Consider the following 13,008-nt stretch of genomic DNA (forward strand, 5'->3'; position numbering starts at 1 on the left):
AAAAAAAAAAAAAAAAAAGGCAAGCAGGAATTTCAATCCTAATCTCTGATAAAATAGACTTTAAACCAACAAAGATCAAAAGAGACAAGGCTGTTACATAATGGTAAAGGGATCAATGCAACAAGAAGAGCTAACTATCCTAAATATATATGCATCCAATACAGGAGCACCCAGATTCATAAAGCAAGTTCTTAGAGACCTACAAAGACACTTAAGACTCCCACACAACAATAGTGGGAGACTTTAACACCCCACTGTCAATATTAGATCAACGAGACATAAAATTAAGGATATTCAGGACTTGAACTCAACTCTAGACCAAGTGGACCTAATAGATGTCTACAGAACTCTCTACCCCAAATTAACAGAATATACATTCTTCTCAGCACCTCATCTCATTTATTCTAAAATTGACCACATAAAATTGGAAGTAAAACACTCCTCAGCAAATGCAAAAGAACGGAAATCATAACAGTCTTTCAGACCACAGTGCAATCAAATTAGAACTCAGGATTAAGAAACTCACTCATAACCGCACAACTACATGGAAACTGAACAACCTGCTCCTGAATGACTACTGGGTAAATAACAAAATTAAGGCAGAAATAAAGATCTTCTTTGAAACCAGTGAGAAAAAGACACAATGTACCAGAATCTCTGGGGCACACTTAAAGCAGTGTGTAAAGGGAAATTTATAGCACAAAATGCCCACAAAAGAAAGCAGGAAAGATCTACAATTGACACCCTAACATCACAATTAAAAGAACTAGAGAAGCAAGAGCAAACACATTCAAAAGCTAGCAGAAGAAATAACTAAGATCAGAGCAGAGCTAAAGGAGATTGAGACATGAAAAACCCTTCCAGGAGCTGGGTTTTTTGAAAAGATCAACAAAATAGACCACTAGCCAGACTAATAAAGAAGAAAAGAGAGAAGAATCAAATAGACACAATAAAAAAATGATATAGGGGATATCACTACTGATATATCACTACTGATCCCACAGAAATACAAACTACCATCAAAGAATACTATAAACACATCTACGCAAATCAACTAGAAAATCGAGAAGAAATGGATAAATTCCTGGACACATATACCCTCCCAAGTCTAAACCAGGAAGAAGCTGAATCCCTGAATAGACCAATAACAAGTTCTGAAATTGAGGCAGTAATTAATAACCTACCAACCAAAAAAAGTCCAGGACCAGAAAGATTCACAGCCGAATTCTACCAGAGATACAAAAAGGAGTTGGTACCGTTCCTTCTGAAACCATTCTAAATAACAGAAAAAGAGGGAATCCTCCCTAACTCATTTTAATGAGGCCAGCATCACCCTGATAACAAAACCTGGCAGAGACACACACACACAAAAAAGAAAATTTCAGACCAATATCCCTGATGAACATCGATGCAAAAATCCTCAATAAAATACTGGCAAACATAATCTAGCAGCACATCAAAAAGCTTATCCACCACGATCAAGTCAGCTTCATATCTGGGATGCAAGGTTGGTTCAACATATACAAATCAACAAACATAATCCATCACATAAACAGAACCAATGACAAAAGCCACATGATTAACTCAATAGATGCAGACCTTCATTCAGCAAAATTCAACACCCCTTCATGCTAAAAACTCCATAAACTAGGCATTGATGGAACGTATCTTAAAATAATATCTATTTATGACAAACCCACAGCCAATATCATACTGAATGGGCAAAAACTGGAAGCATTCCCTTTGAAAACTGGCACAAGGATGCCCTCTCTTACCACTCCTATTCAACATAGTATTAGAAGTTCTGGCCAGGGCAATCAGGCAAGAGAAAGAAATAAAGGGTATTCAAATAGGAAAAGAGGAAGTCAAATTGTCTCTGTTTGCAGATGACATGACCATATATTTAGAAAACCCCATTGTCTCAGCCCAAAATCTCCTTAAGCTGACAAGCAACTTCAGCAAAGTCTCAGGATACAAAATCAATATGCAAAAATCACAAGCATTCCTACATACCAATAACAGACAAACAGCCAAATCATGAGTGAACTCCCATTCACAATTGCTACTAAAATAATAAAATACCTAGAAATACAACTTACAAGGGATGTGAAAGACCTCTTCAAGGAGAACTACAAACCACTGCTCAAGGAAATTGGAGGATACAAACAAATGGAAAAACATTCCATGCTCCTGGATAGGAAGAATCAATGTCATGAAAATGGCCATACTGCCCAAAGTAATTTATAGATTCAATGCTATTCCCATTAAGCTACCATTGACTTTCTTAACAGAATTGGGAAAAACTACTTTGAACTTCATATGGAACCAAAAAAGAGCCCGCATAGCCAAGACAATACTAAGCAAAAAGAACAAAGCTGGAGGCATCATGCTACCTGACTTCAAACTATACTACAAGGCTACAGTAACCAAAATAGCAATGTACTGGTACCAAAACAGATATATAGACCAATGGAACAGAACAGAAGCCTCAGAAATAACACCACACATCTACAACCATCTGATCTTTGACAAACCTGACACAAACAAGCAATGGGGAAAGGATTCCCTATTTAATAAATGGTGTTGGGAAAACTAGGTAGCCATATGCAAAAAACTGAAACTGAACCCCTTCCTTACACCTTATACAAAAATTAACTCAGGATGGTTTAAAGAGTTAAACGTAAGACCTAAAACCATAAAAATCCAAGAAGAAAACCTAGGCAATACTATTCAGGACATAGGCATGGGCAAAGACTTCATTCTAAAACACCAAAAGCAATGGCAACAAAAGCCAAAATTGACAAATGGGATCTAATTAAATTAAAGAGTTTCTGCACAGCAAAAGAAACTATTATTAGAGCGAACAGGCAGCCTATAGAATGGGAGAAAATTTTTGCGATCTATCCACCTGACAAAGGGCTAATATCCAGAATCTACAAAGAACTTAAATTTACAAGAAAAAAACAACCCATCAAAAAGTGGGCAAAGGATATGAACAGACACTTCTCAAAAGAAGACATTTATGCAGCCAACAAACATATGAAAAAATGCTCATCACTGGTCGTTAGAGAAATGCAAATCAAAACCACAATGAGATACCATCACACCAGTTAGAATGGCGATCCAACAGATACTGCAGAGGACATGGAGAAACAGGAACGCTTTTACACTGTTGGTTGTAGTGTAAATTAGTTCAACCATTGTGGAAGACAATGTGGTGATTCCTCAAGGATCTAGAACTAGAAATACCATTTGACCCAGCAATCCCATTACTGGGTATATACACAAAGGAATCTAAATCATTCTACTATAAAGACACATGCACATGCATGTTTATTGCAGCACTGTTCACAATAGCAAAGACTTGGAACCAACCCAAATGTCCATCAATAATAGACTGGATAAAGAACATGTGGCACATATACACCATGGAGTACTATGCAAGCATAAAAAGGGATAAGTTCATGTCCTTTGCAGGGACATGGATGAAGCTGGAAACCATCATTCTCAGCAAGTTAACACAAGAACAGAAAACCAAACACTGCATGTTCTCATTGAACAATGAGAACACATGGACACAGGGAGGGGAACATCACACACCAGGACCTGTCGTGGGGTGGGGAGCTAGGGGAGGGAGAGCATTAAGAGAAATACCTAATGTAGGTGATGGGTTGATGGGTGCAGCAAACCACCACAGCACATGTATACCTATGTAACAAAACTACACATTCTGCACATGTACCCCAGAACTTAAAGTATTAAAAAAAGAAACCCAGTGATGTCCATCAATGGATGAATGAGTAAGCAAAATGTGGTCTGTCCATACAATGAAATATTTATTTGGCAATAAAAAGGAATTAAGTACAAATATATGTTACAACGTAGATGAATCCTGAAAAGCATTCTGCTAAGTGAAAGAAGCCAGTCACAAAACCCCACATGCTATATGATTCCATTCCTATGAAAGTCGAGACTAGGGAAATCTGTAGACACAAGAGATTATAGTGGCTTATGTCCAGGAGTAGGTCAGGGACAGAAAGGAAATGGGAAATGACAGATGATAGTATGGGGTTTCCTTCTGAGATGATGAAAGTGTTCTAAAATTGGCTGTGGTGATGGCTGCACGTATGTGAATATCCCCCAAACCACTGAATTATACACATGAAATGGGTGAATTACATAAGTGAGTTACATCTCAATAAAGCCGTTTTTAAAAGAAAAAAAAAAAGCCAGGAGTTTGAGACCAGCCTGGGCAACACGGCTCATGAAAGTAATCCCAGCTACATGCAAGACTGAAGCGAGAGAATCGCTTAAGCCCAGGAGGTCAAGGCTGAGGTGAGCTGTGACTGTGCCACTGTACGCCAGCCTGGGTGACAGAGCAAGACCCCTGTCTCAAAAAAGAAAAGGACAAGGACAGAGATTCTCAAACTTTACAGTTCATTCAGACCACTTGGAGTGCTTATTAAAAATGTACATTCCCAGAATCTACCGCAGAGATTCTGGTCTGGGTCTCCAACACGACCTAAGAATATTTACACGAAGCGCCCTGAGGGATTCTGATACGGATGGTAAAGAGCCGCACTTTAACGATCTCCTTACCTAGACTCTGAAGTTTGGCTCTAATGATGCCAAGTTTAGAGACCTGTTTGCACCAAATGAATTATGGATAAAAATGTTAGATGACATTTTTTAAAAATGCCCCACCTGCAGTGTATTCCTTTAAAGTTGATGGGTATGAGTTAAGTTATAGATTTCCTCACAAAAGAATATTAGACTTTTTTCCTATGTAATTACAGAAGTTATAGATAGGACTATTAGGTCATATATATTAAGAATATAATTTCTTCTCAAAACCTTATGATGCCAGAGAAGGCTACAGCGTAGCACAGGGATTAAAACCATGGACTCACACAGGCGGGGTGGCCTACGCCTGTAATCCCAGCACTTTGGGAGGCCGAGGCAGGTGGATCACCTGAGGTCAGGAGTTCAAGACCAGCATGGCCAACATAGCAAAACCCTGTCTCTACTAAAAATACAAAAATTAGCTGGGTATGGTGGTGGGCATCTGTAGTCCCAGCTACTCAGGAGGCTGAGGCAGGAGAATCGCTTGAACCCGGGAGGCGGAGGTTGCAGTGAGCCAAGATCATGCCACTACACTCCAGCTTGGGCAACAGAGTGAGACTTCATCTCAAAAAAAAACACAAACAAAACAAAACAAAACAAACAAACCAGAAACACCACCACTGACTCTGGAACCAGACTGCTTGGTTTGAAGCCTGGCTATGTCTCTGGCTTCCAAAAACAAGATAAAACACAGGTCAGTCATCTGGGTATAAAATAAGAATTGTGAATTATTAGAGGACGTTACTCATCTATGCCTTCCTCACCACCTGCCCTTTGCTCACATTGCCCCAAATCCACTCACTGTATTTTTTCTATGGGTTTCATAGATCAGTAAGTCAAAAAGCTACCACTAGTTTGTGTGGTTGGAATAATTTACAGAACAAGGCTCCCAGGTGGTTTCTCACGCTACTTGGTTTTGCATTTTCTGTCCTGTCCCCATAAAGACATTTATATAAAGTTGGTTGAACAGAAATGTGACCAAACTAGGGAAGCCGCTGTAGCATTCCTTGCAATAATGTTTCTTATTGCCCTATCCTCCCATTCCCTAGTCACCATCTGGCATACTCTTTCCTATGAGAATTTCCTATTTCCTATTTCTATTTCTCTATTCTCTATTTTCCTTTGCTATTAGAAAAGCTTCTGTATTTGGTGTGTAGCAAGTCCAAGTCTCAAATACTAGTGAGGCAATGTTGCATTAAAAAAATAATCACTTTCCCCAGGCCTTAAGATGCAACTTATAGTAAAATAAAACTAAGCTGAAAAACATTTTCCCTCAAAAAATAAGGGAAATGAATGTCTCAATAAAGTAGTCAAGGAAACTTTTCATACCACCACAGAGTGGAAGAGGCCCTCTTCTCTAGTGAAAAGTGAAGAAAAAGTTCTAATTGCAGGTTTCATGATCACAATCAGGAGATATTTTCTTACAAATATAAAATGGTTTACTTACAAGGTCCTTTGTAGGATTTCTAACTCGGAAGAAATAAACTACTAAGGTGGTAGGTAAGAGTTCCCAAACAAATAGCACCACTCCAAATAATACGTATCCAGCATCTCCCAGCTGATTCTTCAAATCTGCCTGTTAGAAAGAGAGAGGGAGAGTCATTAGACCAAGGCAAGAGGAAATCAATTTGATTCCTTCTAACGTGAACAGAGAATAATTCTAATACTATAGTACAATTCATTCCCCTATATTTTAGAATGTACTATAGAATATACTATGTTAATATTTCTATTTAAAGTATTAAAATATAGTATAGTACATTCTCCTAAAATATGCACATTGAAACCAGATAATAGTAATGGTCTAGACCTCAGACAGGGATTATTTAAACCATATGGGATAAATGATTATCTTCTTCAAAATATTCAGACAGAAACTTCTAACCTATGATGTTTTAATACTTCATGCCCCCAAAACTCTTAAGTCCAAATTCACACTCTCACTTAAATCTAAGCTGATTTTCTTCAACAATTGAATAGTGAGAAGGTTATGCTGCCGCCTCCTAAATTCTTGAGAGCAGCATGTAACTATCATCCCTTAGTCTCATCCCTAGGATAAAGAGGTCAACTCTCAAACTTTTCTTCACATAAACCATATCCTGTTGTTTACCCTTTAAAACCTACTGTAGGCCGGGCACGGTGGCTCAAGCCTGTAATCCCAGCACTTTGGGAGGCCGAGACGGGCGGATCGTGAGGTCAGGAGATCGAGACCATCCTGGCTAACACGGTGAAACCCCGTCTCTACTAAAAAATACAAAAAACTAGCCGGGCGTGGTGGCGGGCGCCTGTAGTCCCAGCTACTCAGGAGGCTGAGGCAGGAGAATGGCGTGAACCCGGGAGGCGGAGCTTGCAGTGAGCTGAGATCCGGCCACTGCACTCCAGCCTGGGTGACAGAGCAAGACTCCGTCTCAAAAAAAAAAAAACCTACTGTAGGCTAGCTTGTCTAGAAAAACAATCCTCAGAGCCTAAGGTGTTTGGTATGCGGCTGAGTGAGATGGCCAGAGAGCTTGGTGGAGCAGTGTTCTCTCAGAACAGACAGAAGGTTGGTGAGGAAAGTGCATGGTTGGGTTTGGGCAACCATATCAGAAAGGCCATTGTTTCAAAGAAAGAATGTACCTTAAAAGGCCCAAAACACCTACACTTAACCATTTTGCCTTCTCTGTAACATCATACTTAAAGCATGGTAACCAAAACTACTCAGGCTACTTTCAGAAAAATCACTCTCCTACTTCCTCTACATCACATCTCAATCATGTGTTCTTTTTTGATTCTGCACAAATAAGGTATACAACTGTGGTCATTTGTTTTGCTTACTCCTAGATTATTTTGGTGGCAACACACATCTAGATAACCATAAATATCCCATAAAAATAGAAGAATTTTAAAGATTGTCATATTTTAAATCTATTGCAATTATAAATTTTATATATATATATATTTTTGTTTGTTTGTTTGTGTGTTTGTTTGTTTTGAGACAGGGTCTTGCTCCATCACCCAGGCTACAGTGCAGTGGTGTGATCACAGCTCACCACAGCCTTCAGCTCCTGGGCTCAAGTGATCCTCCCAAGCAGCTGGGACTACAGATGTGCATCAACATGCCTGGCTAATTTTTTAATTTTAATTTTTTATTTTTTGTAGAGATGAGGTCTCAAACTTCTGGCCTCAAGTGATCCTCCCAAATGCCAGGATTACAGACTACTGTACCCACCCATAAATTTTTTTGTTGCTTTTAAGTGAAAGCAAGATGAGGAAAGTACAGAAATAAAGAATGGCTACTCCTCCATATACAGAATTTATAGGCAGAGCAGCCATGCATTCTTAAATGAAAGAAAAACTGAAGTAATTTTGTTAAAACCAAATCTTTGTTGTTTAATGGATACAGAGTTTCAGTTTAGGAAGATGAGAAAATTCTAGAGATGGATGGTGATGATGGCTGCACAACACTGAATGTACTTAATGCCAGTGAACTGTACACTTAAAAATGGTTAAAATCGGGCCAGGCAATGGTGGCTCATGCCTGTAATCCCAGCACTTTGGGAGGCCGAGGTGGGCGGATCACGAGGTCAGGAGTTCAAGACCAGCCTGGCCAATACGGTGAAGGCCCATCTCCACTAAAAATACAAAAAAATTAGCCGGGCGTGGTGGCACTCGCCTGTATTCCCAGCTACTCAGGAGGCTGAGGCAGAAGAATCGTTTGAACCCGGGAGGTGGAGGTTGCAGTGAGCTGAGATTGTACCGCTGCACTCCAGCCTGGTGACAGAGAGAGACTCCATCTCAAAAAAAAAAAAAAGGTTAAAATAGCAAATATTAAAATGTTATGTATATTTTACTACAATACAAAATCAAATCCCTTGTGTATTATACTTGTCTCTAATTAATCATTGTTTAAAGTTTACATTTTCATATACTTGATTTCCTCAAAATAGTGCACACCCTTAGCAGTGCCTTGCCCAGCTTTCTGCCATCCTGTGTTTGTCATATTGGTTTGGGTTCAGAGATGTGGTTTTAATCCTTTCTAATTATAACACAATTTTCCCTTGTCCTCACAGGTTTAGCTTATCATGATCATTTTATTCTTTCTTCCACTATCTACATGCAGCTGAGGGTTTGAGCACTGTTGAGATGTTAGAAGCACATTTATAGATGGTTAGGTATTCAATACTTTTCCAGGAAAAGCTAAGGAAGCTCTGCAAATCAATCTAATACATTTATAATAGGGAAGTTACATTTCTTTACTGTTAATGGCTAATCTGTGTGTCTCTTTTCCTTAGTGGACCATAAAGCTCCCAAAGGGCAGGGAATGAGTCTGTTCGGTTTTGTATCCCTAGCATTTTTCTCAGTGCCCAAGATAAGGGAAAAAAAAATGCTGTTTGTCAAATGAGTGAATGGTGGTTCATTCTCATTGTTGTTTTGAGTTTTTGTGAGTGTGGATGGCAGATGACATTTCATTACCTTTGTTCATTTGCTTTATGACTCGTCACTTATACATGTATAGAATGCATTTTTAGAAGGAGTATCATACTGCAACAACTAGTGCCATGAGCTTTTTTAAAACTTGAATATCCTCAGTCACTTTTGTCTAGATTTTCTCAAATGCCGTGTACATACTCTATTAAAAATCATTCTCTCCCTGAGGAGGATGATGACAAAAAAAACATTCTCATAACTTCACAGTCCTATGTATTTTCTGAAATCTGAATACAATTTGCTTAATCTTTGCAAATGTCACCCTTTAATAATACCATCTTACATTTATATGGAAGCATGTTAAAAAAAAAAAAATTAAGTACTGGCTGGCGCGGTGGCTTACGCCTGTAATCCCAGCACTTTGGGAGACCGAGGCGGGTGGATCACCTGAGGTCAGGAGTTCGAGACCAGCCTGGCCAACACGGTGAAACCCCATCTCTACTAAAAATACAAAAAATTAGCCAGGTATGGTAGCAGGTGCCTGTAATCCCAGCTACTCTGGAGGCTGAGGCAGGAGAATCGCTTGAACCTCGGAGGCAGAGGTTGCAGTGAGCTGAGGTCGCACCATTGCACTCCAGCCTGGGCAACAAGAGCAAAACTCCGTCTCAAAAAAAAACAAAAAAAAACAAAAACAAAAATTAAGTACTGCTTAACATGAGCCCTAAGAGGTAGAATGGAGTGAAAAGTATGTGTGTACACATGTATGTGGATACATACACACATATATGTAATCTCCTGGTTTTCTCAAAAGACATGTGAAAGGGAATGAGGCAGGTGCTGTGATCCCATCTGACAGATGAGTTCAGATGCCACACAGGGAAGTGACCTCTCAAGGTCACTCAGTCATTCACCAGCAGAAACAAGGAGCCTGTACTTCTCTGCCATGTGAACCACTGAAATGCAAATACAGTCGGCCCTCCATATTGGTGGGTTCCACATCTGCGGACTCAACCAACCGCAGATCAAAAATATTTGAAAATAACAAATACTAATAACAATTAAAAATAGACATTTTCAAACAATGTAGTATAACAACTGTTTACATAGCATTTGTGTTGTATTTGGTATTGTAAGTCATCTAGAGATTAATTTAAAGCATACAGAAGGATGTGTGTAGGCTGCATGCAGATACTACACCATTTTATATCAGGGACTTGAGCATCGAGATTGTGGTATTTTCTGGAGTCCTGGAACCAGTGCCTCGAGGATACCAAGGGTCAACTGTGGTCCCTGGTCAGGTGACACCTCCTCAGCGCCCCCACTGACCTGGTCTGATACATTGTACCAGTCGTAATCAAAGGAATGGACACTCTTGTTCTGAGAAAATGACAGGATGAACAGGTTGTAGCAGGCCCGAGAGGTGTAAAGCAGTATTACGGTGACACCGATGGCAGTCACTTGACACACGGAGGAGCCCTGGAAAAGAGGGAGCAGGAGGTATGGGCCACTCCAGGTCCAAGACACCAGCCCCTTCCCCAGCCCCTGCCTGGTATCAGTCTGGTAAAGCCCTTTGGGATCTCGGGGCACTGTGGTCTCGTTGGGTCTTCCATCAGAGTCCTTTTCACACTCCTTCTTCCTACAATTTCAAGTATCTTCAAAAGGACCCTGGGACTTGGTCTGAAGATGCCTTTAACGGGGTTAAAATATGCACCATTTTCCCGAGGCCTAGAGTGTACGAGCAAGAAAGTCAGATGGCTTCTTTGCTAAATCTCTAATGGCTGCTGCTCAGCTCCAAGAGGATCTTCTTGGCTTCTACACGCAGCAGGTGAGCCCGGGGCCAGGGCCTCTGGCTCAAGGAGGCAAGTAAACAATCTCAGAGGGACAATGGCTGGGGCAGAGCTCAGGACAACTCTGTCCAGAGTCTTGGAGGCTGGGAATACAGGAGCCCTCATGTGACTTTGGGCTTGGAATTATGTGGACATCAGTGATTTGTGCCCCACATTATGAAGTTATCAATTTCCAAAGACAGTTAAAAGACTCCTAGCTCAAAACGGATAATTAACATGACCAAAAAACTAAAACCGGCTTTTGAGTACTGTTATTAGACAGTCAGTCATTAACTAAATCTGAGATACTATTTTCTTTTGCCAGTAGTGCTTTATTAGCTTGTGTGCCACAGGGGTGAGCTCACGAGGTCAGGAGATCAAGACCATCCAGGCTAACATGGTGAAACCCCGTCTCTACTAAAAATACAAAAAATTAGCCAGGCGTGGTGGCAGGTGCCTGTAGTCCCAGCTACTTGGGAGGCTAAGGCAGGAGAATGGTGTGAACTCAGGATGTAGAGCTTGCATTGAGCCAAGACCACGCCACGGCACTCCAGCCTGGGCAACAGAGCGAGACTCCATCTCAAAAAAAAAAAAAGCCTTGAGTAGCCCCTGTGTGGGACACAGTAAAACAGAGAAAGTCAAGGCAAAATCAAGTCTAAAATTCATCAAAATGCACTTTTGCAAACCAGGAAACTATTTTTAGAACATGTTTCATGGGAGGGATCTTGACCACATTTCCACCTACCTTGGACTCCAAGTAAATGTTGGCTAAGGACATCTTAGAGATTTTGTAGAGACAGATGGAGAGAGAGACAGCACACAGCACGAACAGTGTGTCATTAATGGCCACTCGCACGGAGACGATAACCTTCCTCTCCCAATTTCCCGTCTTTACCAGCACAGCACAGGTTAAATTCACCAACAGGAAAACAAGGCTGATGAAGAGGGAGGCCAGGTAGAGGGGCAACCTGGAAAGCATGAGAGAAACTTGTCAACTGCCCATCCCAGGTCCATCTAGAAGGAAACTGTGATGTGTTTTGGTGAACTGCTAGAAGCAGACACACCAAAGGTTACATTTAAGAGCTTGGACAGCCAGGTGCGGTGGCTCCTGCCTGTAATCCCAGCACTTTGGGAGGCCGAGGCAGGCAGATCACGAGGTCAGGAGATCAAGACCATCCTGGCTAACACGGTGAAACCCTGTCTCTACTAAAAATATAAAAAAATAGCTGGGCATGGTGGCGGGCGCCTCTAGTCCCAGCTACTCGGGAGGCTGAGGCAGGAGAATGGCAGGAACCCGGGAGGCGGAGCTTGCAGTGAGCCGAGATCGCATCACTGCACTCCAACCTGGGGAACAGAACAAGACTCCATCTCAAAAAAAAAAAAGAGCTTGGACTTTGGCAGTAGACGTTCCCAGATTCAAATTACAAACTGACCCCAAATTGTGGCTCTGGATGGTCCTTTACCTCTCTGAACCCCACTTTCCCTATCTGTGGGATGTTGTGAGGACTGAGAGCTCACACACGTTGGCTGGCGTGGACACTCACTGAGCTCTCCCTACTCACAGCGAAGAGTGGAGAGCACAGCTGGGGACGGGGTTTTACAGGCATTCTGACAACTCCACATTGTCAGAATTAACTTAGGCCAAATGCAACCTCTCTGAGCCTTGGTTCCATCACTTGAAAATAAGACTACATAATACCTACCTTATTTATAGGTCTTTTGTGGGGATTAGATGAGATAATGAATTTGTATAACGCATTTTACCCCCAAAAGTCATTATTGACATAGAGTCCAGAGAGCACTCACTAATGTGATTAAAAATCTGCCACAGGCTGGGTGCAGTGGCTCACGCCTATAATCCCAGTACTTTGGGAGGCCGAGGTGGGCGGATTGCTTGAGGTCAGGAGTTCAAGACCAGCCTGGCCAACATGGTGAAACCCCATCTCTACTAAAAATGCAAAAAATTAGCTGGGCGTGATGGCACGCACTTGTAATCCCAGCTACTCAGGAGGCTAAGGCAGGAGAATCACTTGAACTGGGAGGTGGAGCTTGCAGTGAGCCGAGATCGCGCCATTGCACTCTAGCCTGAGTGACACAGCGAGACTCAGTCTCAAAAAAAAAAAAAAAAAAAAAAAAAAAAAAAAAAAAAAAA

The 13,008-nt window shown here is 41.1% G+C and overlaps 1 protein-coding gene across 1 annotated transcript in view; it reads right to left on the reverse strand.

Annotated features, from left to right (window-relative positions):
- GPR137B (G protein-coupled receptor 137B) overlaps window positions 1-13,008 on the reverse strand; it is a 70,358-nt gene that overhangs the window by 19,955 nt on the left and 37,395 nt on the right. The window contains exons 3-5 of the mRNA XM_017862278.1: window positions 11,602-11,824; window positions 10,357-10,506; window positions 6,071-6,199 (exon numbers count right to left, since the gene is read on the reverse strand). Of these exons, the coding sequence (XP_017717767.1) occupies window positions 6,071-6,199; window positions 10,357-10,506; window positions 11,602-11,824 (502 nt within the window). The remainder of the gene's footprint in view (window positions 1-6,070; window positions 6,200-10,356; window positions 10,507-11,601; window positions 11,825-13,008) is intronic.

Source organism: Rhinopithecus bieti, unplaced genomic scaffold, assembly GCF_001698545.2.
Source record: "Rhinopithecus bieti isolate Rb0 unplaced genomic scaffold, ASM169854v2 scaffold_57691, whole genome shotgun sequence".
NCBI lineage: Eukaryota > Metazoa > Chordata > Mammalia > Primates > Cercopithecidae > Rhinopithecus > Rhinopithecus bieti.